The sequence below is a fragment of the Pimephales promelas genome, chromosome 4, assembly GCF_988280905.1.
Source record: "Pimephales promelas chromosome 4, fPimPro1.hap1.1, whole genome shotgun sequence".
Taxonomy (NCBI): Eukaryota; Metazoa; Chordata; class Actinopteri; order Cypriniformes; family Leuciscidae; genus Pimephales; species Pimephales promelas.
In genome coordinates, this window is record NC_142772.1 from 48,750,699 (window position 1) to 48,777,058 (window position 26,360).

At 38.5% G+C, this 26,360-nt stretch overlaps 2 protein-coding genes across 2 annotated transcripts in view; both read right to left on the bottom strand.

Annotated features, from left to right (window-relative positions):
* Positions 1 to 12,275, bottom strand: part of srrm3 (serine/arginine repetitive matrix 3) — a 74,368-nt gene extending 62,093 nt beyond the window's left edge. Inside the window, exon 1 of the mRNA XM_039661539.2 lies at positions 11,777 to 12,275. The gene's annotated coding sequence lies outside the window, so the exon portion shown is untranslated. The remainder of the gene's footprint in view (positions 1 to 11,776) is intronic.
* A 434-nt stretch (positions 12,276 to 12,709) lies between these two features.
* mlxipl (MLX interacting protein like) overlaps positions 12,710 to 26,360 on the bottom strand; it is a 41,279-nt gene continuing 27,628 nt past the window's right edge. The window contains exons 9-17 of the mRNA XM_039661538.2: positions 25,291 to 25,903; positions 24,366 to 24,439; positions 22,567 to 22,792; positions 20,297 to 20,382; positions 20,091 to 20,210; positions 18,496 to 18,623; positions 17,270 to 17,393; positions 16,720 to 16,849; positions 12,710 to 13,473 (exon numbers count right to left, since the gene is read on the bottom strand). Coding sequence (XP_039517472.2) covers positions 13,349 to 13,473; positions 16,720 to 16,849; positions 17,270 to 17,393; positions 18,496 to 18,623; positions 20,091 to 20,210; positions 20,297 to 20,382; positions 22,567 to 22,792; positions 24,366 to 24,439; positions 25,291 to 25,903 — 1,626 coding nt within the window. The 3' untranslated portion in view covers positions 12,710 to 13,348. The remainder of the gene's footprint in view (positions 13,474 to 16,719; positions 16,850 to 17,269; positions 17,394 to 18,495; positions 18,624 to 20,090; positions 20,211 to 20,296; positions 20,383 to 22,566; positions 22,793 to 24,365; positions 24,440 to 25,290; positions 25,904 to 26,360) is intronic.

The following is a 26,360-nucleotide window of genomic DNA, read 5'->3' on the forward strand; positions in this document are numbered from 1 at the left end:
ATGCTGGGTTGTTTTAACCCAACTTTGGGTCAAACTTGGACAAACCCAGTTAAAAATTCATTACATTTTTAACCCAACATTTTAACCCAGCATTTTTTAAATGCTGGGTTGTTTTAACCTAACTTTGAGTCAAATTTTTACATTACATTTTTAACCCAACATTCGGGTTTGTCCATATTTGACCCAAAATTGGGTTGTTTTCAGCATTTTTTAAGAGTGAATGTGATGTATTTTGATTAAAACAGGGCATTGAAGAAGTCTAGTAGAGCGGCACAATTAATTGTTAAAACAAACAACTAACATATAATATGTAACATTATAAATGCCTTTAAAGAAAGCAAATCAAATCTGGATTCTCGGCTCTGGTTCATAATCCGAGTGCTTGTCATGTTGTGATACTGATGAGATTATATCTGCATGCTATCAGAGTCAGAAACAGTGAACACGTGCTCGCATGGTTGTTACAGAATTGTGATCCACACATAAAGATCAGATGAGGCATGTGTCGTTTTTAAAGGGATAGTTCACCCAAAAATGACAATTCACTCATTTTCATGTCACTCCAAACCTGTGTGATATTTTGACTGTTCATTAATGATAACAAAATAATGTTTGAAATGTTGAAATCATACATCTTTGCACAATCAGCTTCAGCCACCAGCACTTTTTAAATGACTGGACTGATCCAAACCAGCATTAAACCAGCACAATCCTGTCTGAACATGAACAAAAAAGGAAAAAAATCTAAGCTGGGAAGTCGAATCCTTGATTAAGAAGCTTTGGGAGGACATTTCAGAAGTAATCTCCAGTGTAAGAAGCAAATCTATGTCAAATCTAAGTAAAGCCCTTTACTGTGCTGCTGAAGTAACCTCATTTCCTCACCCTGGAGGGTTGTACGCTCTTTAACTGTTGACACGTAACATGAATAACTCATTTCAGACTGTATTACATACACCGACAGCAACCTCTAACCTTTAGATAGATCCAGAAACACCTCCACTCTTCCTAATGAGAGAAGCTACAGAACCACAGAAGATTACAAGGAGCGCTGGATCAGATATGGAGACGGAGAGAAGATGAATCAATACAATCATTCAAATCCACTGCAGAAACTGATGGAAATACAGTATAATGAGACCAGCATGAACTCAAATCAGTGTTTTCTTGACCTGTTTTCCAGTCGATTCCTTAAAACAAGACACATTTCTTGAGATGTAGATGTGAAAGGCCCTAACAATCTTTATAACTCATTAGTAGCCGCCCAGAAAATGTCTATGACATTTGAGTGTTATGCATTATTGATCGAGATCAATATCAAGTCTCTGTTAGTGATATATATATATATATATATATATATATATATACTGTATATGAAGCGTTCAGATGCAAAAGCCTCTAAGTGCCATTTGAAATTTTATTCTAGAATGATTTTTATCAAGCTTGTATATTTAAGTTCAGTGATTTCACTTAAATGGCAATGAAGATTACCTATTAATTGTCATTTAAGTGAAATTATATACATATATATGAGTATGAACCAGCAGAATACCCTAGCAACCAGCTAGCAACACCATAGCAACCACCTAGCAACCACCCAAAACACCCTAGCAACCACCTAGCAACACCATAGCAACCACACAGAATACACTAGCAACTGCCTAGCAACACCATAGCAACCAACAGAATACCCTAGCAACCACCTAGCAACACCATAGCAACCACCCAGAATGCCCTAGCAACCACCTAACAAAACCATAGCACCACCAAGAGAACTCTAGCAACCGCTTAGCAACCACCCAGAACACCCTGGCAACCACCCAGAACACCTTAGCAACTGCCTAGCAAGTTAGCAACACCATAACAACCACCCAGAGAACCCTAGCAACCAACTAAAACATTCCAACAACCACTAAGAACACCCTTGCAACCACCTGAACATCGTGAACAAGCCATATCTCAGCCCCAGAGCATCGTACAGACATAGTTGTTGGCTCGTATGCAATCATGTACCACACCCTAGCAACCGAGTTTTGCCACTCCAAGCACCACTTTACATTATCTTCTGGAAATGTACATTCTAGTTATTATTACTATTATATAGTACTGGTCAAACGTTAATGCACAAAAAAACTTTGCTATTTTTAATGTGTTTTTTCTTATGCTGATCATCAGGGCTGCATTTATTAGATCAAAAATACTGAAAAAACTGTATTATTGTAAAATATTATAACCATGGTTTTCTATTTGAATCTACTTTAAAATCTAATTTCCTGCTGTGATCAAAGCTGAATCAATTTCAGTATTATACTCAGAAATCCTTCTGATATGATGATTTATTGACAATGTTGGAAACAGTTGCTTTTTTTACATAACCTGTGATATTTTTGCATTGTGTGTTTGGTTTGAGGGCAGACGATCTCTGAGCCATCTGTGTCAGACACCAGCATCCACTGGGACTTGTGTCCTCTGCTTATCCGGATCACAGGGAGAAGGACTGTGCTACTGGGACACAGATGCTCGCGTTCCCATTGAGCCGTGGACCAGCGAGGTCTTTCCTCCGTTAATAACCACCTGACCCACAAAACTGACGGGATAAACACACGCATTCTCCTGATAATAAAGCTCTCAGGATTTCAGTGCACTTTAACCAGTGTCTACAAATGCTGAGCACTTATCTCATCTAATCTATTCGATTATTGTCAATGATCGTTTCACATCTCCATCTTATTTTCTCTCTTCAAATAAATCTCGCTCATTGGCTGGTTTGCAGGTCGGCTGTGTAAGTCTTCGGGGAGAAACACACAATACGAGACAGAAAGAGCAGCAGCAAGGCATGAAATTTCCCTCGATATTTCACGGTTGAATCTTTCTCACACACACAAGGAATACGAGGGGCGAAGGCTTTCGCATCTAGTCTCATCCTCAGACGAACCGTTGGCTGAACGTCTGATGCATAAGGCACACGGAAACACTTCAAGAGTTTTCAAAGCTGTCATCTGATTGGTTGAATGTGTGCCGCGTTCCTCTACTGCATTTCGAAAACACCATCATTTAAGGTATTTTAGAGCAAATAAATAAATAAAGATTAGCATTCAAACTAGAGCCCGACCTATAAAGGATTTTGAAGGCCGATACCGATACAAATATTTTTGGGTTTTTAAATCCGATATTCCGATATATCGGCCGATAATTTATTTATTTATTTTTTTAAACTGGACATGATAGTCACAAATTTTGTCATGCTTATTTGAGTTAAGAGAACTGATGGGGATGATCTTTTAATTGTTATTCAAGCAATGTATGTATCATGTTGCCAACAGGAATGGTGTAGAGCGCCCTCTGGTGGACAAACTATACAACTCCAACACTCATGACATAGTTCAAGTGTGTTTTTTATTTTATTTTTGAAATATTCATTTATCGGCCATTATAACTGCCGATACCGATAGTTTGGAAAATGCCTAATATCGGCCGATAATATCGATCTGGCTCTAATTCAAACAGCGTAAAAAATATTGAAATCTTCAAACCTTTGGCTTACTCAGTTTGGGGATATTCAAATTAATTAACCAATCATTAATACCCTTGATCAACTCTATGTTTTCCCACTAAGAAACGAACAGTGTTGGGTAAGTTACTCTAAAAAAGTAATTAATTACTAGTTACTAATTACCTCTTCAACAGTGTAATTAGATTACTGTACTAATTACTAGGGTTGGGTATCGAGAATCGAGTATCGATTGGAACCGAGACTAACTTTTCGTTTTTCCCGGAATCGTTCAAAAGTTAAAATTTCGATTCCTAGTTTCGATATTCGCAGTCCGCCGAGCGGAAGATGAAACCGCTGAACAACACCAACGAAGAAGCGTCTACCGGAAGTGTTGGCATAACCACGCGAATCGAACATGAGTAGCTTACGTCGGCGATCCAAAGTGTGGCTTCACTTTTCTAAAAATAACGAAATCAACAAAAGGAGTATTTTTACAGAAGGAGTATTTCCTTCAGAAATGATTATTTCCTTCAGAAAGGCCGTTGGTTAGCAAGGTTAGCTAAACTTTTTTGACCCTGCCTCTTAAAAGAATCGGAATCGAGAATCGTTAGGAACCGGAATCGAAACAAGGAATCGGAATCGGAATCGAAAATCGTTAGGAACCGGAATCGAAACAAGGAATCGGAATCGGAATCGAGAATCGTTAGGAACCGGAATCGAAACAAGGACTCGGAATCGGAATCGAGAATCGTTAGGAACCGGAATCGAAACAAGGAATCGGAATCGGAATCAGAATCGTTCAAATTCAAACGATACCCAACCCTACTAATTACTCTCTCTCTAAAAAGTATTTAATTACTAATTACTTTCAAAATCCCATTTCAATCTCAACCAGCTGAATAATACAAGGATAGACATGAATCTGTTTTAATTGTTTCAAATAAATACTATAAAATTGCATGAATTATCCTTAAACTGACCAAGGTGGAGAAGGTTACATTATAAAAACATACTTTTTAACATCAGACAATACATTTTGACGTTAAACCCACTATTGTTTTATGTCTGATCTCATGACATTTCACACTTTTTCATTCATATTTTACAATAATTCATACGAGTGCGGTCGTACGATTTAGACACCTCATAAAACGCATACGAATCGCTGTGAGATCGGATTGATCTATACACAGTATTTACCTCAATTTCATCAGAAGTAACTGTAATTAAATTACAGATAAATGAAGAGTAATCCCTTACTTTACATTTTCAAGGGAAAAGTAATTAAATTACAGTAATTAGTTACACCCAACACTGGAAACGAACACTGTTATTATGTTTGATTGATGTGAAGCTGCTTTGATGCAATCTATAATGTGAAAAGCGCTATATAAATATACTTGACTTGACTAACACTGATAGTGGTTTGTTGTTTTAAGAGGTCTATGAAAAACAACACACACACAACATCGTTCACATACAAGTGATTTACACTCGCACAACACGCACGTGGATAGCTAGACATGAGGGATCGTGCATGAATAATCAGGCATGCATGAATCCTGCGCTGTGATTGTTGCAGATATGAGAGAGAGAGAGAGAGAGAGAGAGAGAGAGAGAGAGAGAGAGAGATGCTATTCAGAAGCCTCAGGCATGTTCCTCTGAGCCCTGAAGCTCACATCAAGTCATCTCCATTAGCTGGAAAAGGTCAGACAGCCGTTCCCTCCACCTCAGGCATATGGACGTCCATTTCTGCCAGCTGTTGACCTCTCGCTCATGCATGGGTGATCATCACACAGTCAGTGTTCTAGCAGGTTCCTCCGGGATGATCATATCATCACAATCTTCACAGCTTCAGCTCGACTACAAAAGCTTAACCCATGTTGCTTACACAAGAGCTGTCTCCATTCAGAGGCTGCATCCTTCCAAGGAGGCAAACTAACATTAAAGGTTTATGCATTTAGCAGACGCTTTTATCCAAAGCTACTTACAAGGTACACATTTTGCATTCTTTTTACACCCTTGAAGGTCGAATTAATCATCCGGGATCAAACGAAGGCTGTCCCAAATTCAGCCAACAAATGCGCCCTTCTTACTGTGCGTTCACACCGTACGCGAATAGCGAGACAAATACGCGTGTGACGCGTCTAGTTCCACGCTTTTTTTTTTGTTGACGTCTTGTGGCTGTGCTTTAATGTTTAAGGATTGACCCCACTGTAAATCTCTCACTGTACCCCGGATTTTTGCTGGTTTCGTTTAAAAAATGAGGGACAAGTGGAAATTAATTGTGGTAATCAACAGTCCAACAAAAATCCTGTTTAACTTAGAGACACACACACACACATAGAGACGCACACACACATAGAGACACAGAAAGGTCTGGTGTGATGCTTAAGGGGTGCGAAGGCTCTTATTATACCAGGAAACCTGATTCAGTCCAGACCACCTGATCTGTGTGTGTGTGTGTGTGTGTGTGTGTGTGTGTACACTCTCCTGAGACAGACATGCTTCTCTATTATTCAGTGGAAGAGTGTGCAGATGTACAGGTATCAGCACACACACACACACAGAGAGAGAATCAAGCCAAATCAATAGCTTTAATATCTCAACTGTTTCTGCTAGGAACTGAAACCAGAGTAATCTCACATTCATCTCCACTAGAGTTTCATCGAGATCTCACCAATGCCTCAAACTGAGCTCAGATAAGCGTGCCATCGACAGACACTGCATCTCACACTCTTTTTGCCACAATAGAATGTTTGGAACCTATCAGTGAACATTCATAACTTCTTAATGTCAAGACCATTCTAAAGAACCTTTCTCCAATATAGAGAACCTTTAATGCAATTAAAGTGATTAAAGTTCTTCACTGAACCATCAGTGCCAGTAAGGAAACTTTATTTTTAAGAATGACTGAATATGATTCATTTTACACTGATGAATCATGCACAACAACTTTATATCACATCAAGCTTGTTTCTGCAACAGAATCAAAAATAAAAAAGGTAATTGCGACTTTTTATCTCACAATTCTGACTTTATACAATTCTGACTTTATATCTCACAATTATGACTTTATATCAAATAATTCTGACTTTATATCACACAATTATGACTTTATATCTCACAATTATGACTTTATATCTCACAATTATGACTTTATATCACACAATTCTGACTTTATATCACTCAATTATGACTTTATATCTCACAATTCTGACTTTATATCTCGCAATTCTGACTTTATATCACACAATTCTGACTTTATATCACACAATTCTGACTTTATATCACAATTCTGACTTTATATCACACAATTCTGACTTTATATCACAATTCTGACTATATCACAATTCTAACTTTATATCACACAATTCTGACTTTATATCACAATTCTGACTTTATATCACACAATTCTGACTTTATATCACAATTCTGACTATATCACAATTCTGACTTTATATCACAATTCTGACTTTATATCTCACAATTCTGACTTTATATCTCACAATTCTGACTTTATATCTCACAATTATGTCTTTATATCACACAATTCTGACTTTATATCTCACAATTATGACTTTATATCTCACAATTCTGACTTTATATATCACAATTATGACTTTATATCTCACAATTCTGACTTTATATCTCACAATTCTGACTTTATATCTCACAATTATGTCTTTATATCACACAATTCTGACTTTATATCTCACAATTATGACTTTATATATCACAATTCTGACTTTATATATCACAATTATGACTTTATATCTCACAATTCTGACTTTATATCTCACAATTCTGACTTTATATCTCACAATTATGTCTTTATATCACACAATTCTGACTTTATATCTCACAATTATGACTTTATATATCACAATTCTGACTTTATATATCACAATTATGACTTTATATCACAATTCTGACTTTATATCTCACAATTCTGACTTTATATCTCACAATTATGTCTTTATATCACACAATTCTGACTTTATATCTCACAATTCTGACTTTATATCACACAATTCTGACTTTATATCTCACAATTATGACTTTATATCTCACAATTATGACTTTATATCACACAATTCTGACTTTATATCTCACAATTCTGACTTTATATCACACAATTCTGACTTTATATCTCACAATTATGACTTTATATCTCACAATTATGACTTTATATCACACAATTATGGCTTTATATCACACAATTATGGCTTTATATCACACAATTATGGCTTTATATCACACAATTATAACTTTATATCACGCAATTCTGACTTTATATCACTGACTTTATATCTTACAATTCGGACTTTATACAATTCTGACTTTATTTCACACAAATCTGACTTTTTTTTCTCACAATTGCATGTTATAAAGTCAGAATTGGGAAAAAAGCCAGTCTTTTTTTTTTACTTCAAATTGGACTTAACATCTCGCAAGAAAAAAGTCAGAATTGCGTGTTTATTTTTTCGCAATTGTGAGTTTATATCACGTGATTATGACTTTATATCTCGCCATACTGAGAAATGAAGTCCAAATTGCGAGATGTAAACTGACAATTGTGAGATAAAAATGTGCAATTATCTTTTCAAATGTTTTATTCTGTGGCAGAAGCAAGCGTCCACACACAACACCACCAGGAACACACATTAAGAATGTAAATAGGCTCTGTTTTGATGTGGCTGAAGCAGCGGAGGAGAGAAAAGGTCAGCAAGAGTCCTCAGCTGTCTCTGTAGACCAGCAGCACAGCTTCAAACACACAGCCTCCGTCTTCACTTATTTCATCTTCCCTCATGCCTTAAATAATGCCCTTTCTTCTGCTCCCTATTTCTCTGAAGAATCAGGAGCTGAGATGATCACACACACCACTGGTGGCAAACCATGGAATATGATGCTTTTGAGAAACCTGAACGAATCTGAATCAATCGACTGAACTGACTCATAAAAGCAGCCCGAGAGACTCACTCAACCAAGCGCTCTGTTGTGGTTACGCTTAACTACTGATGGAAATAAACTGTTTAATTCTAAACAGGTCGTTGCACACTGAGTCCGAAATGTTTGCACATTAAAAAATAAATAAAACCTCACGTTGTGTCAATCACTGCCTCCAAAACTTTCATCTGACATAAAAGAATCTGATCAGGGACTATTTTCTGCATTTTTCGCATCCGTAGCGAGCAGTTTAAGAAGTGCTTTGACAATTCAGAGCCGACGAATCTCGAATATGAAAAAATGCAAACGAAAATTTTCGGACTCACTGTGCAAAGGTCATTAAAAATAATAGCAAAAATTTAGGGCTGTGCAAAAATTAATTGTGATTAATCGCATCCAAAATAAAAGTCTGTGTTTACATAATATATTTGTGTGTGCTGTATATAATTATTTTGTATATATAGATACCTATGCATGCATGTATATATTTAAGAATTATTTGCGCTTATATTCTGTATATATATATAAATACATAATCTATATTATATAAATATAAATATTTTTTATATGAATAACACATTTTCTTAAATATATACATGCATGTGTTTGTATTTATATATACAAAATAATTATATAAAGCACACACAAATATATTATGTAAACACAGACTTTTATTTTGGATGCGATTAATCGCAATTAATTTTTGCACAGCCCTACAAAAATTATAAACGGACTTCAATTAAAGGACATTAAAAATCCCTTTAAATCTAAGAACATCCATATCCAAACAAAAAGACATTTTACTAGAACGTTAATATTATTAAATAATTTAATTATTTAATTACAACAATATTAATATTATTGATTAATACAAATGTAAACAAACGCAATCTTATTTTAAAGAATATATATATATATATATATATATATATAAAACAATATAAATAATGCTTACACATATTTTAAAATAATTTTAGCACCACATTATGCAGCGTGTGTATGGTCAAACGCATTGGTTTTTAATCACACCGCCTGGAAATTAAGTCGTGTTTACAGTCACTAGAGAAGGTATACGTCGTCCTGTATGTTCAGCCCTTTTCAGTTATGCTTGTGAAAGAATTAGTATTTTATAGATTATGGCTTATGAAAACCTTTTCACAATATTCTAATTTTGAATTTGGGGTTTTCATATCTGTAATCCATAATCATCACAATTTTAACAAATAATTATAACACTTTGCATGTGATATTAGTTTCACCTTAAATTGAATTACTGAACTTTTGCACCATATATTGTCATTTTTTCCAGTTTCACCTGTATTACGCCGGTTTGGGGAGCATCAAAATATGCTAGCAGATCCTCTCATCCTCTGACGAGTTTTGATGAAATTAAACAATTAATCATAGTTTAACCATGCACTCTAATAATGCCTAATTTCAACCCAAATTTGGATCAAATATTGACAAACCCAGTAATTGGGTTAACATTTTAAATGACATTTTTAACCTAAAGTTTGGGTTTGTCCATATTTGCCCCAAAATCGGGTTAAAACAACAGCATTTTTTAGAGTGTGGTATTTGTTGTATAAAAATAGTACTCAATCTGGCAAAATTGACCATAATAAAACCATGGATGATTTTTGTCGTAATGGTCACATTTAATTGGAATTACTTTCAGAGACTCTTAACATTTACAGTACACACACACACACACACACACACACACACACACACACACACACACAGAGATTTATTTACGGTCACAAATCTGCAGCCCAAAAGAAAAGAAAAAACACATTTTGCAACACGGGGTGGGTTCAAATAAGTTTGACTTCTATCCACTCCGTTTCGAGCAATAGATTTAGGTTTGGTTAAAGTCGATGTAAATATTATGAATTTAAAGGCTTGTACAGATTAACCAAAATGCTGCGCATTGCCTTGTCATGTGTAACTGTATATTGCTCGAAATAAATAAACAAATAAAATAAAAAAAATAAATAAAAAAAACACATTTTTTTCAATGCAGTCTTAAATTTCTCAGGCCATATTTTTAGACTATAGTTTTCACTCACAGACAGTGGATCCGAAACAGAATCCAGAAAACATATGAATCTCGACAGTGATCACTAGATCCGGATCATGTGCTAGCTAAGCTTGTTTTTAGGTTTGCAGAGCTAAAACTGAGAAATACATCCGTCCTCCACAATCTATTGAGTTCACCAGCTCAAAGCAGCCTCATGCATGCTGACATAAATCTACATAACTGCGGATATGCAGAAGAAAACGCCACCCTGGGAATTACAGCGGTGGATAACCAACTCCCCTACATTACACGGCAGTGACCCCTGAGTAAAGACGGGTACAGCGGTGTGTGTGTGGAGCTGTCAATCAATGCCTTCAACACACACACAGCTTTACTATTCCAGAAATACCACGTCCATATCACACATCATTCATTTAGCATCAAAAAATAAGAACAATGATGCATATAAGAAGCTCTACAAGATCACACACACACACACACACACATAGCTTATGTTACAACATAAATACAGCTAAGTATGGGAAGACAATGCAAAATTAATAAACAAGTATTAGAACCCAAACTTGAATTGGTACATAATAGTGATATACATATTTGGTAGATGTTATGAGAACACTTTATTTAAACGTGACGTAGTTACACGTGACTACATGTACGTACTATAGTAATAACAGTCAAATATGCATTGCATACTTACTTATGCTAGTTTCTAAACCTAAACCGTAAATCTATAAGTTTATGTCGCTATTTAATATTACTCAGTACTCATTTGACTAGGTACAATATGTAACTACGTCACATAAAAATAAAGTGTAACCCGCTTTTGTTATAATTAAACATAAATGAAACGGAATAATGTGAAATTACTGAACGTTGCTTCTCTATGATGGCTCGGGTCAGATTTCCGATGATTACCGCAATACGCGTTTATTCGACCGACATTTGATCAAAATATCGACATCATGTCATTCATATCAATACTTTTTTAGGAAAAACGTAAACTACAAGCACTATACGTCATCGTTCATTTCAAACACGTCTTGTTATTTTGACCGAAACAGCGATTTGTCACACGGTCGTTAAAGAGAGAAATACTGTCAAATGTCGTGTGTTTGATTTACACAGACACATAAACAGAGTACATACAGGACAAAAGAATCGGCGTTGCTAGTAATCGCATTTAATCACATTAAGCGCTTATAGCGTCGTGTGTGTGTGTGTTTGATGCTCACGCGCACTCTCGTGTTGTTCCTGCGCTATTATTATTGCGATTATCTGGTGAATAATCTTACCGGTTGGTGTTGTGGATGAGGATGCGGTTCTGCGGTGGTCTGGTGTGTGTGTTCCTCTGGTTTTGCGGTGGTTTGAAGTGTGTGTGTTCCTCTGAGGATCAGGAGCTGTCCTCCGCTCGCAGTGCTGAACGCTCAGTGCTGGACAGCGACCGAGAACGGGACGATTCCAGCGACGCGCGTCACACACAGCGATACCCAGCGGCCGGGAGGCGCTACTGCAACACGGACTCATTTGAAGACGAATAAAATCAATCAGGTGAAAAAAATAATCAAAGGGAGCATACAAACTGCCAAATTAAGTAATGATAATAATAACAATTCATAAAAGAGTAAGTTAAAGGCAATTATAATATGTGAAGGAAAGACGTATAAAAGTGTGAACTCACTAGCGACACCTGGTGAGGTACGGTTACCACAGACACATTTCTCTATACATGTCCTTTTGTGTTACACACACACACACACACACACACACACACACACACACACACACATATAAAGAAACACACTCATGTAGACATGATAAAGACTCAGACATAAAGAAACACACAGACACACCCATAAAGACACACACACACACACACACTATATATATATATTTCGGCTGTCAAACGATTAATAGCATCCAAAATAAAAGTTTGTGTTTACATAATATATGTGGGTGTTTATTACATAAATACACACACATGCATGTATATTTAAGAAAAAAATATTATTTATATATAAAATATTTACATTTATATATAATATAAATTATATATAAATATATATACAGTAAATACATAAAAATATTTATTAAATATATACAAGCAAGTGTGTGTATTTATATATATATATATAAAATAATTAATTACACAGTGCACCCACATATATTATGTAAACACAAACATAAGGAAATGTAATGAAATAATTGAATAATGTCTACACAAGATGCAGCGGAAAGGGTACAAACTGTTATTATGTTTTACAATTGCAATTACATTTCATTGAACTGTCTGGGTATAGATATTAAATCTAGTTTATTTTCATTCTAGCTCAACTGTATGCTATATAACGGTTTGTCTAATAGATCTCATTGGGTTTGTGCCTCTGACGCTTTACATAAAGTGCTGGGTCATCACCGTATGTGTGTAATGCTGTAAGACAAACACAGTCAAACATTTACATTTAATCCTCAAGGGAAATTCACATTTTGCTGAAAAGACCAGCCGAACAAAAGCTGAAATTACATGTTATAATGTAAACAAGGCACAGAACGTTATACTGTAAAACACTCACACTGTTGATATTTTGAGAATTACAAAGCAATAACATCAACAGAAGAAACGTATGCCGTGTCTTTAAGGCATTAAACGGCACATTAAAAACACATCAATTCAGATCAGCTTTCCTATAAATAATGAAAATAACACACGACTAAACCATTTACCATCAGTAAGCAAGCACTTGTATATGTGTGGGAAAGACCATCATTGGCTGCATTTGTGAGAGAGTGAATCGTGATTGGTCACTGCTGTTGTGATTGGATGAGCATGAGGGTCGAGTTGGCTGCGGGTTTGAGAGCGTATGCTGTCATTGGCTGTAGCTGAGGGATGAATGTCCGTGACTAACAGCCTGGATGGCCTGTTCAGGAACCAGACTGGGATCTGAGAGGATTGATGTGGAGGTGCTGAGCAGACGGAGCGAACTCAAAACAGCTGGAGAGAGAGAGAGGTGTTAAAACCCTTTATTAATCGTTTAAAAACAATTTAGAACAATAGGTGTGGAGGTGAACAGGTGTGGAGGTGAACAGGTGAACAGGTGTGGAGGTGAACAGGTGTGGAGGTGAACAGGTGTGGAGGTGAACAGGTGAACAGGTGTGGAGGTGAACAGGTGTGGAGGTGAACAGGTAAACAGGTGTGGAGGTGAAAAGGTGAACAGGTGTGGAGGTGAACAGGTGTGGAGGTGAACAGGTGAACAGGTGTGGAGGTGAACAGGTGTGGAGGTGAACAGGTGAACAGGTGTGGAGGTGAACAGGTGTGGAGGTGAACAGATGAACAGGTGTGGAGGTGAACAGGTGAACAGGTGTGGAGGTGAACAGGTGTGGAGGTGAACAGGTGTGGAGGTGTGGAGGTGAACAGGTGTGGAGGTGAACAGGTGTGGAGGTGAACAGATGAACAGGTGTGGAGGTGAACAGGTGTGGAGGTGAACAGATGAACAGGTGTGGAGGTGAACAGGTGAACAGGTGTGGAGGTGAACAGGTGAACAGGTGTGGAGGTGAACAGGAGTGGAGGTGAACAGGTGTGGAGGTGAACAGGTGAACAGGTGTGGAGGTGAACAGGTGTGGAGGTGAACAGGTAAACAGGTGTGGAGGTGAAAAGGTGAACAGGTGTGGAGGTGAACAGGTGTGGAGGTGAACAGGTGAACAGGTGTGGAGGTGAACAGGTGTGGAGGTGAACAGGTGAACAGGTGTGGAGGTGAACAGGTGTGGAGGTGAACAGATGAACAGGTGTGGAGGTGAACAGGTGAACAGGTGTGGAGGTGAACAGGTGTGGAGGTGAACAGGTGTGGAGGTGTGGAGGTGAACAGGTGTGGAGGTGAACAGGTGTGGAGGTGAACAGATGAACAGGTGTGGAGGTGAACAGGTGTGGAGGTGAACAGATGAACAGGTGTGGAGGTGAACAGGTGAACAGGTGTGGAGGTGAACAGGTGTGGAGGTGAACAGATGAACAGGTGTGGAGGTGAACAGGTGAACAGGTGTGGAGGTGAACAGGTGTGGAGGTGAACAGATGAACAGGTGTGGAGGTGAACAGGTGAACAGGTGTGGAGGTGAACAGGTGTGGAGGTGAACAGATGAACAGGTGTGGAGGTGAACAGGTGAACAGGTGTGGAGGTGAACAGATGAACAGGTGTGGAGGTGAACAGGTGTGGAGGTGAACAGATGAACAGGTGTGGAGGTGAACAGGTGAACAGGTGTGGAGGTGAACAGGTGTGGAGGTGAACAGATGAACAGGTGTGGAGGTGAACAGGTGAACAGGTGAACAGGTGTGGAGGTGAACAGGTGTGGAGGTGAACAGGTGAACAGGTGTGGAGGTGAACAGGTGTGGAGGTGAACAGGTGTGGAGGTGAACAGATGAACAGGTGTGGAGGTGAACAGGTGAACAGGTGTGGAGGTGAACAGGTGTGGAGGTGAACAGGTGAACAGGTGTGGAGGTGAACAGGTGTGGAGGTGAACAGGTGAACAGGTGTGGAGGTGAACAGGTGTGGAGGTGAACAGATGAACAGGTGTGGAGGTGAACAGGTGAACAGGTGTGGAGGTGAACAGGTGTGGAGGTGAACAGATGAACAGGTGTGGAGGTGAACAGGTGAACAGGTGTGGAGGTGAACAGGTGTGGAGGTGAACAGGTGAACAGGTGTGGAGGTGAACAGGTGTGGAGGTGAACAGATGAACAGGTGTGGAGGTGAACAGGTGAACAGGTGTGGAGGTGAACAGGTGTGGAGGTGAACAGGTGAACAGGTGTGGAGGTGAACAGGTGAACAGGTGTGGAGGTGAACAGGTGAGGAGGTGAACAGGTGAACAGGTGTGGAGGTGAACAGGTGTGGAGGTGAACAGGTGTGGAGGTGAACAGGTAAACAGGTGTGGAGGTGAACAGATGAACAGGTGTGGAGGTGAACAGGTGTGGAGGTGAACAGGTGAACAGGTGTGGAGGTGAACAGGAGTGGAGGTGAACAGGTGAACAGGTGTGGAGGTGAACAGGTGTGGAGGTGAACAGGTAAACAGGTGTGGAGGTGAACAGATGAACAGGTGTGGAGGTGAACAGGTGTGGAGGTGAACAGGTGTGGAGGTGAACAGGTGAACAGGTGTGGAGGTGAACAGGTGTGGAGGTGAACAGGTGAACAGGTGTGGAGGTGAACAGGTGAGGAGGTGAACAGGTGTGGAGGTGAACAGGTGAACAGGTGTGGAGGTGAACAGGTAAACAGGTGTGGAGGTGAACAGATGAACAGGTGTGGAGGTGAACAGGTGTGGAGGTGAACAGGTGAACAGGTGTGGAGGTGAACAGGTGTGGAGGTGAACAGGTGAACAGGTGTGGAGGTGAACAGGTAAACAGGTGTGGAGGTGAACAGATGAACAGGTGTGGAGGTGAACAGGTGTGGAGGTGAACAGGTGAACAGGTGTGGAGGTGAACAGGTGAACAGGTGTGGAGGTGAACAGGTGAACAGGTGTGGAGGTGAACAGGTGAACAGGTGAGGAGGTGAACAGATGAACAGGTGAGGAGGTGAACAGATGAACAGGTGTGGAGGTGAACAGGTGTGGAGGTGAACAGGTGTGGAGGTGAACAGGTAAACAGGTGTGGAGGTGAACAGATGAACAGGTGTGGAGGTGAACAGGTGTGGAGGTGAACAGGTGAACAGGTGTGGAGGTGAACAGGTGAACAGGTGTGGAGGTGAACAGGTGAACAGGTGTGGAGGTGAACAGGTGTGGAGGTGAACAGGTGAACAGGTGTGGAGGTGAACAGGTGTGGAGGTGAACAGGTGTGGAGGTGAACAGGTGAACAGGTGTGGAGGTGAACAGGTGAACAGGTGTGGAGGTGAACAGGTGTGGAGGTGAACAGGTGAACAGGTGTGGAGGTGAACAGGTGTGGAGGTGAACAGGTGTGGAGGTGAACAGGTGAACAGGTGTGGAGGTGAACAGGTGAACAGGTGTGGAGGTGAACAGGTGTGGAGGTGAACAGGTGAACAGGTGTGGAGGTGAACAGGTGTGGAGGTGAACAGGTGTGGAGGTGAACAGGTGAACAGGTGTGGAGGTGAACAGATGAACAGGTGTGGAGGTGAACAGGTGTGGAGGTGAACAGGTGAACAGGTGTGGAGGTGAACAGGTGTGGAGGTGAACAGGTGTGGAGATGAACAGGTGAACAGGTGTGGAGGTGAACAGGTAAACAGGTGTGGAGGTGCTGGATACTCACTGGGTCTGAGCGCGGGCAGAGAGCAGTGCTGGTCCAGCCAGGAGAGAGTGCTGCGACACAGGTCATCCACACTCGCTGTGGACACCATACCGTTAAACGACTCGAACAGCGGCTCGATGATGATGCTGAACTATGGGAACGGCTTCCGCTCAGGAAAATATGAAGATGTGGACGACTTGCATTTTAACAGAGTTCATCTTGATTAAATCTGAGAGCTGGATCACTCCTCCATCGGCTTTTATGGGATTGAAACTGGCCAGCCCAGAAAGTTATTAAAGACACTGTTACACTACGAGAACTCACTCGAGGCTTTTGATTGTTTTTATTTTCAATTTTTGTTTTTTTTATTAAAAAATCTCTTTGAATTGGAGCCATTTAATGGCATTATAAGGACTCCCAGAAAATTCAATAAAAATATTTGTGTTTTTCTGAAGAAAGAAAGTCATGTACATCAGGGAAGGCATGCGGCGGGAATTAAATGATGAGGGAGTTTTAATTTTGGGGTGTTTATGTTTCAGATTAGGAAGAGACACAAAGCTTTGTAGGATACAATCCAGAACTTCCAGTTCTGCAGCGTTTGAGCCCTCACGTACTCTCTGAACTTCTCTCTCATGTGGTCGAATCGCTGTCGTGTTATCGGGACGCCTGTGGCCGGAAGCTGCTGTTGACACACACTACACACAAACGGTTCAAATACAATCACCAGGGATGCATGATATATCGGCCACCATAGCAGTATCAACCGATACATGTTCAATTTTAATACGTGTTCATTTGGCCGATAAATAATGGATTATTTCCTTCAGCACACCTGATGGTTATGAATTTCTTGAAATATGATTGAAATCATCAAAAAATGCAACATGTACAGCACAAGTCTGTCATATCGGCTAGGTAAACGAATTAATCGGCCGATTTATCAGTTATGGGCTTTCAAATATTATATACAGGTGAAACTCGAAGATTCAGAATATCGTGCAATTTCAGTAATTCAACTAAAAAGGTGAAACTAATATATTATATACACTTATTACATGCAAAGTGAGATATTTCAAACCTTTATTTGTTATAATTGTGATGATTATGGATTACAGCTTTTGAAAACTCCAAAGTCAAAATTAGAATACTCTGAAAAGGTTTTCATTTCTGTAAGCCATAATCATCAATCAATCAATTATAACAAATAAAGGCTTGAAATATCTCACTTTGCATGTAATGAGTCTATATAATATATTAGTTTAAGCTTTTAAGTTGAATTACTGAAATTGCACGATATTCTAATTTTGCGAGTATCACCTAGAATTATCGGTTATCTGATTTTATATTATCTGCTGTTGACAAACGGTTCAAATACAATCACAGTATCAACCCATATATGTTCATTTTTAATGTTGTCGTTATCGACCAGAAAAGAAAATCTGAGATAGTGAGATATTTCAAGCCTTTATTTGTTATAATTTTGATGATTATGGCTTACAGCTTATGAAAACCTCAAATTCAAAATTAAAATATTGTGAAAAGGTTTTCATATCTGTAATCCATAATCATCACAATTATAACAAATAAAGGCTTGAAATAACTCACTTTGCATGTAATGAGTCTATATAATATATTAGTTTCACCTTTTAAGTTGAATTACTGAAATTGAACGATATTCAAATTTTGCGAGTTTCACCTAGAATTATCGGTTATCTGATTTTTAAATTTTTTTTCCATATAGGTGCATTCCTAACAATCTCCACCACACATTAATGTTGGCAGCTGAAGCGCACTCACTTGATGGCAGAGTTGAGCACCAGGATCTCGTCTCTCAGTCTCTGGGCCTCCTCGTGGAGCTGAGCTCTCTCCTGCTGCATCTTACTGATGTACTCCGCTGTCTTCTGCAGGGTGGTGGCTTTACTGATCTGAGACCAGTGGGAACGAGAGTGCGAGCGTTAAGCTAAGGCGGAGGAAGAACGACTGAAGAGAGTGAACCCGAATTTTCGGGTTATCAAGACACTTTACTGCCGTAGCATGAGTGCAGCAGGCGCAATGATAAGAGGCTACCTTCCGTCACGTTGGAAGTTACAGAGATGAGGACTGTTTTCAGGCGCTGCAACATATCATTACGCCTGCTGCACTCATAGTTTCTTGATTATTACGCAGGAATGAGAGTATAATTCCTAGTTATATCAGCCTAGAAAATCACAACTTTTCATTTTCCGTCGGTCTTAGTGGACGATGTAACTACAGAAGAGGCAAGTTTTAAATAGAAAAAAATATCGAAACACTTTGGTCATTTTTTTTTTTTTTTTTTTTTGGAGAAATGCTAATGGTCTTGTGCACTTCAATGATGTATGCTAAGCTATGCTAAAAGTGGTACCATAAGCTTAAAGGAGTAGTTCACTTTTAAAAAAAACCTTTGCTGGGAAAATTCACTCACCCACATGTCATCCAAGATGTCCATGTTGTTCTTTCTTCAGTTGAAAAGAAATTAAGTTTTTTGATGAAAACATTCCAGGATTTTTCTCCATATAATGGACTTCAATGGGGTCCAAACGGTTCAAGGTCCAAAAGACACTTTCAGTGAAAACGGCAAACTGCTCAAAGGGCTTTAAACGATTCCAGACGATGAATAAGGGTCTTATCAAGCGAAACGATCGCTCATTTAAAAAATAAATAACAAAGTTTAAGTTTTATAAGCTCAAATGCTCGCCTTGCTCTGTTCTGTGATGCGCGTTCGTGACTCTCCTGTTATCAAAATGAACAAATCTTTTTTCATGTCATTTGGTTCAGTCAACGAACAAAATTAATGAGTTGACTCGGGAAAAGATTCGTTCATTTTGATAAACGACTTCGAACAGGAGAGTCACGAACGCGCATCACAGAACAGAGCAAGGCGAGCATTTGAGCTTATAAAACTTAAACTTTGTTATTTATTTTTTAAATGAGAGATCGTTTCGCTTGATAAGACCCTTATTCGTCGTCTGGAATCATTTCAAGCCCTTTGAAGCTGCACTGAAACTCTCAATTGGACCTTGAACCATTTGGTCCCCATTGAAGTCCATTATATGGACAAAAATCCTGGAATGTTTTCAATTTCTTTTCGACTGAAGAAAGAAAGACATGGACATCTTGGATGACATGGGGGTGAGTAAATTATCAGCAAAAGTTTTGTTTAAAAGTGAACTACTCCTTTAATGCTGTTCGCTATTCACTGCCATTATAAGGACAAGTGTGAGCCGCCCGAAAAAGTAAGAAGGACATTAGAACAACACCAGGGTGAGTAAATTATGACTTAGTTAACCCTAAAATGAAAATGATCCCTTTAATTTGCATGTTGTTTTCTTTTCTCAAGCGCTGACTGATGTAGTCACTGAAGTGATCGTTACCTTTATACTCGGCTGTGAACTGAGAGTGGTCACCAGACTGTGAAGCGTGTCAAAGCCGAGCTTGATGTTGAACCGTCTCTTCTGCTCGGCAGAAATGTGTGTGATCCGTCGCGTGTCTGTCTGTGAAACAACACGACATGAGCGACACAACATAAACCGCATGGTTATAAAACAAACATGCACAGCGGGTGGGCTTGTGATCTTACTCTTGTGGCTTTTCCATGCAACTCGTCCGCGTTTTTCTCCGGTGGATTCGTAGGTGACGTCTGCCCCATGTTTCCTGAAAAAGTAACTAAAATACACACGATTATTTTAACCACGGCATAAAACAAATTAAGAAGGTAATCACGACTTTTTCAGTAACACTTTTGAAATAAAACACAATGCTCGAGTTATTATCTGTGATAATAATATGAATGGAAACGTTTTTTTTATTGACATTTAGAAAATATCGCAAACGTTTTGCGCAAATTGGTAACGGAAATGCGGCTAGTGTAGACAGCATCAATCATTTTAATGCTTTTGATGCGACACACATCTAGTGAAGGCAAATGCCAACCGTTAAGCGACTAAACAGCAGTGGGCGTGGCCTATGGTGTAATGATGTATAACTATTAGCCGATATCTTGCCCTGGAGGCGGGGATATGCAAATTTATTTGCCTGTGTGATATCACAGATTCCGCAAAATCAAAATTATCGTTTTTTAGGCTTGATTGGATAAATGCTTTGTTTATAATAAGGAGGACGGTAATGATGATGAAACTTGCAGGATGTTTTAAAGCTACAAAGACCTCTTATATGTCAAAAGATAAGGGCAAATTTGATTTCTAATGTCATTCCACAAACTTCCATACATTACTTTTGAAATAAAACACAATGCTTGAGATATTATCTGTGATATTATATGAATGGAAACGCTGTCACTTTGTAATAAGTTTTTTTTAATTGACATTTAGAAAATATCGCAAACGTTTTGCGCAAATTGGTAATGGAAATGCAGCTAGTGTAGACAGCATCAATCATTTTAATGCTTTTTATGCGACACACATCTAGTGAAGGCAAATGCCAACCGTTAAGTGACTAAACAGCAGTGGGCGTGGCCTATGGTGTAATGATGTATAACTATTAGCCGATATCTTGCCCTGGAGGCGGGGATATGCAAAATTATTTGCCTGTGTGATATCACAGATTCCGCAAAATCAAAATTATCGTTTTTTAGGCTTGATTGGATAAATGCTTTGTTTATAATAAGGAGGACGGTAATGATTATGAAACTTGCAGGATGTTTTAAAGCTACAAAGACCTCTTATATGTCAAAAGATAAAGGCAAATTTGATTTCTAATGTCATTCCACAAACTTCCATACATTACTTTTGAAATAAAACACAATGCTTGAGATATTATCTGTGATATTATATGAATGGAAACGCTGTCACTTTGTAATAAGTTTTTTTTAATTGACATTTAGAAAATATCGCAAACGTTTTGCGCAAATTGGTAACGGAAATGCAGCTAGTGTAGACAGCATCAATCATTTTAATGCTTTTTATGCGACACACATCTAGTGAAGGCAAATGCCAACTGTTAAGCGACTAAACAGCAGTGGGCGGGGCCTATGGTGTAATGATGTATAACTATTCGCCGATATCTTGCCCTGGAGGCGGGGATATGCAAATTTATTTGCCTGTGTGACGTCACAGATTCCGCAAAATCAAAATTAGGCTTGATTACATAAATGCTTTTTTATAATAAGGAGGACGGTAATGATGATGAAACTTGCAGGATGTTTTAAAGGTACAAAGACCTCTTATATGTCAAAAGATAAAGGCAAATTTGATTTCTCATGTCATTCCACAAACTTCCATACATTACTTTTGAAATAAACACAATGCTTGAGATATTATCTGTGATAATAATATGAATGGAAACGCTGTCACTTTGTAATAAGTTTTTTTTTATTGACATTTAGAAAATATCGCAAACGTTTTGCGCAAATTGGTAATGGAAATGCGACTAGTGTAGACAGCATCAATCATTTTAATGCTTTTGATGCGACACACATCTAGTGAAGGCAAATGCCAACCGTTAAGCGACTAAACAGAAGTGGGCGTGGCCTATGGTGTATTGACGTATAACTATTCGCCGATATCTTGCCCTGGAGGCGGGGATATGCAAATTTATTTGCCTGTGTGACGTCACAGATTCCGCAATATCAAAATTAGGCTTGATTACATAAATGCTTTGTTTATAATAAGGAGGACGGTAATGATGATGAAACTTGCAGGATGTTTTAAAGGTACAAAGACCTCTTATATGTCAAAAGATAAAGGCAAATTTGATTTCTCATGTCATTCCACAAACTTCCATACATTACTTTTGAAATAAAACACAATGCTTGAGATATTATCTGTGATATCATATGGTTGTAAATATACTGTGTGACGAGATGCATTAAAACCACACAAACCAACACACCTGTTAAACTGGTCCTGTCACTTGCGTGCATTTGAACCGGGGAGAGTTTTTCTGTTTTGGGGATGAGAAGAAGTGGCGTTTGTTGCGCGAGCAGAGATGAAATGATGTTTCCCTGCGAGGAGCCGCTGTGGCCTGACATGTGTAACGGTGACAGAGGAGCGATGGCAGGAGAGGACCAGGGGGCATTGTGGGAAATCTGTGATCCTCCACGACTGCTGCTTTTTGGCTGTTATGGAAGGAAAAATAGCTATGAAGCGTTATCAGGATGACATCATGTTTTTGGTTATTCATTATATATGTTGTGTACTTTGCATGTTCAATATTCAAAAGAAAGTATTTTAGTGTACTTAAAGGAGTTCACTTTTAAAAAAACTTTTGCTGATAATTTACTCGCCCCCATGTCATCCAAGATGTCCATGTCTGTCTTTCTTCAGTCGAAAAGAAATGAAGGTTTTTGATGAAAACATTCCAGGATTTTTCTCCATATAATGGACTTCAATGGGGTCCAAACGGTTCAAGGTCCAAAAGACAGTTTCAGTGCAGCTTCAAAGGGCTTTAAACGACTCCAGACGATGAATAAGGGTCTTATCAAGCGAAACAAGCACTCATTTAATAAATAAATAACAAAGTTTACGTTTTATAAGCTCAAATGCTCGCCTTGCTCTGTTCTGTGATGCGCATTCGTGACTCTCCGGTTCGAAATGAACAAATCTTTTTTCGCGTCATTTGGTTCATTCAATGAACGAAATGAACGAGTTGACTCGGGAAAAGATTCGTTCATTTTAATGAACGAGTTCTAACAGGAGAGTCACGAATGCACTTTTTAAGCGGCACTGAAAGTGTCTTTTGGACCTTGAACCGTTTGGACCCCATTGAAGTCCATTATATGGAGAAAATCCTGGAATGAATGAAATTATCAGCAAAAGTTTTTTTTTTTAAAGTTAACGAACTACTCCTTTAAGTTTTCAGAAAAAGTTATAAGTTACAAGTAAAAAAAGGGCCAATATTGTAATATTTTAAAAACATTAATATACAGTAATATTGTGAAATCAAAGTTAATTATAATTAAAGCTAATTTCTACAGTGTCACTTGTCTAAATGTCTGTCAGTGTGGTTAGGACTGTCACTTTATATCTGAAAATCGATTGCACAATTCATTGGACCAACCGACACAAGTATTGAAAGCGAAAATCGATTTTAACAGCTTTTTTTTTTAACCAAAAGTGTGTTTTAGGTGGAAAGATCAATACAGGACAGAACATAAAGGATGTAGGAAAAATAACAGTGTCTTTTCTGTGAACCAAATGCTTTTTAATATTCGCTTTTACTTCAATGCAAGTGAACAAGCAAGGCGTTATGTGTTGTGTAGTGACGTGTGTGTGTGTTCAAGTAAGCCAGAAATGCGCAGATTCTGCAATACGCTGCATTTAATAAATCATGAGGACTCACGTGGTGCGTATTTGCACTAAATCCGCGCAGATTTGGCTTACACTAATTTCCCCAGCAAAGCGACGAAAATTCACGCCAGTAAATCATCAGGAATATTGCTGACTTGTGCATCTCAAGCGCCTCTTTACGCTCGTCCTAATGCCTGTTAGGTGTCCGTGGATTCGCCTGTATTTTGTGTTGAAAGTGGAAACGTCTTTAGACAAGAAAAATCGATTCAATGAACACTTATGTCTCAAAAACCGAACTGGATTTGTCACAAAAGTGACAGCCCTTCAGTCAGTGTGGTTGTATTATTTCACTTGTTTTACCGTGTGCTGTAAAGGTTTTATTGAGCAATCAGAGGATCTTACCGGAGAGATGGGTGATGTTGGTCTGTGGCCTTTTAATCCCGTTGAAGGAGCATCAAAACTCAATGATGTTTTTCCTAGAGATATAAAGTTTTTTATTATAGTACATATACACTGCCGTTCAAAAGTTTGGGATCGGTCAGATTTTTTATGTTTTTATAAAGAAGTCTCTTTATAAAGAAGTATTTAATATACTGTTAAATATCATCACAATTTAATATAATGCTTTTCTGTTTCAATATCTTAAAATATAATTTTCAGCATCATTACTCCAGTCTTCAGTGTCACATGATCCTTCAGAAATCACTCTGATGATTATTATCAATGTTGAAAACAGTTTTGCTGCTTCGTATTTTTGTGGGAACTGTGATGCAGTGTCTTTTCAGGATTCTTTGATGAGGAGAAAGTTCAAAAGAACAGAATTTATTTGAAATATAATATTTTGTAACATTATAAATGTCTTTACTGCAACTTTAATGCATCCTCAATGAATAAAAGTATTCATTTATTTTATTTCCCAATGAAAAAAATGAACAAATTCTTACTGTTTGAACTTTCCATTCATCAAAGAATCCTGAAAAAATTGTACACAACTGTTTTCAACATTGAAAATTATAGTAAATGTTTATTGAGCACCAGATCCTCATATTAGAGTGATTTCTGAAGGATCATGTGACACTGAAGACTGGAGTAATGATGCTGAAAAATCAGGAATAAATAACAAATATTAGTTTTTTTTATCAAATAAATGCAGCCTTGGTGAACACAAGAGACTTCTTTTAAAAACATTAAAAATCCTTTTTTTCAGCTTTAATTTGATTAACAGAGAGTTTCCGTTTTAGTTCATTTAAGCTTCAATTGTTTTAAACGTTAAAATGCTCACTAAAAACAAATTGAATAATGCCAAGTCGAAAACAAATGTACATACGCTCATGAGATCTGGAAGAGAGCAGATTGGCCAGGCAGCTCGTCTGAGTGGGCGGGGCTACAGATGAGGTCATGGCCATGGCGACCAATGGGGCTCCTCCAGTCTTGTGCTTGTGCTTCCCCCTGCCAGAAGCCACGCCCACTTGTTGTGGCACAGAGAAGCAGTGAGAGAGAGCGCCCGGCGGCTGAGACACGCTTACGGGCTCGTAACTCAAAGACATGCAGGTGGGAGACGGAAACATCTCAGCAACACCGGAGTATCCGTGTCCATGCTGGGCTTCCGATGGGATCGCGCTCATGGCCGAGCCGGTGTGTGTGATAACCGTGGACGTGGTCTCTGATTGGCTGGATGCATATCTGTGTCGGAGACAGGTTGCCGGGTAAGCCATCTCAGTGTTGAACGTCGTCTGCTGAGTGTACGGGGTCATGCCGGACGAGAGGTTCAGAGAGGGATGGAAGTCACCGATGTATTCTCCTGTGTGACCTTTGAACTTGGGATCTGAGGGTTCAGGACTGAGGTTGAAGGTCATGTTCGGGGTCTGGCGAGGATAACTGGGTCCAGAAAGGTTTCCAGATGAGGACGGCTGGGATGAGTTTTCAGCGGAGAGAGGAGGCTACACATGAAAACAAACTAAAGTTACATTATTTGACAAAAGTTTGTGCCTTATAAATTTGGATTCGATTTTAAAAATTCACAGTTTTGTTTCAATAGACAAAATTAATTAGGGCTGTGCAAAGATTAATTGCGATTAATCGCATCCAAAATAAAAGTTTGTGTTTACACAAACACAATATATGTGTGTGTAGTGTGTATAATTATTTTGTATATATAAATACACACACATGCATGTATATATTTAAGAATTATTTGCACGTAAATACTGCATATACATATAAATATATATAAATATATTAATCATATTTATATGTGTGTGTATTTATATATACAAAATAATTATACACAGCACACACAAATTTATTAATGAAAACAAACTTTTATTTTGGATGCGATTAATCACAATTAATCTTTGCAAAGCCCTAAAATTAATGAATAAATACTTACATTCATAT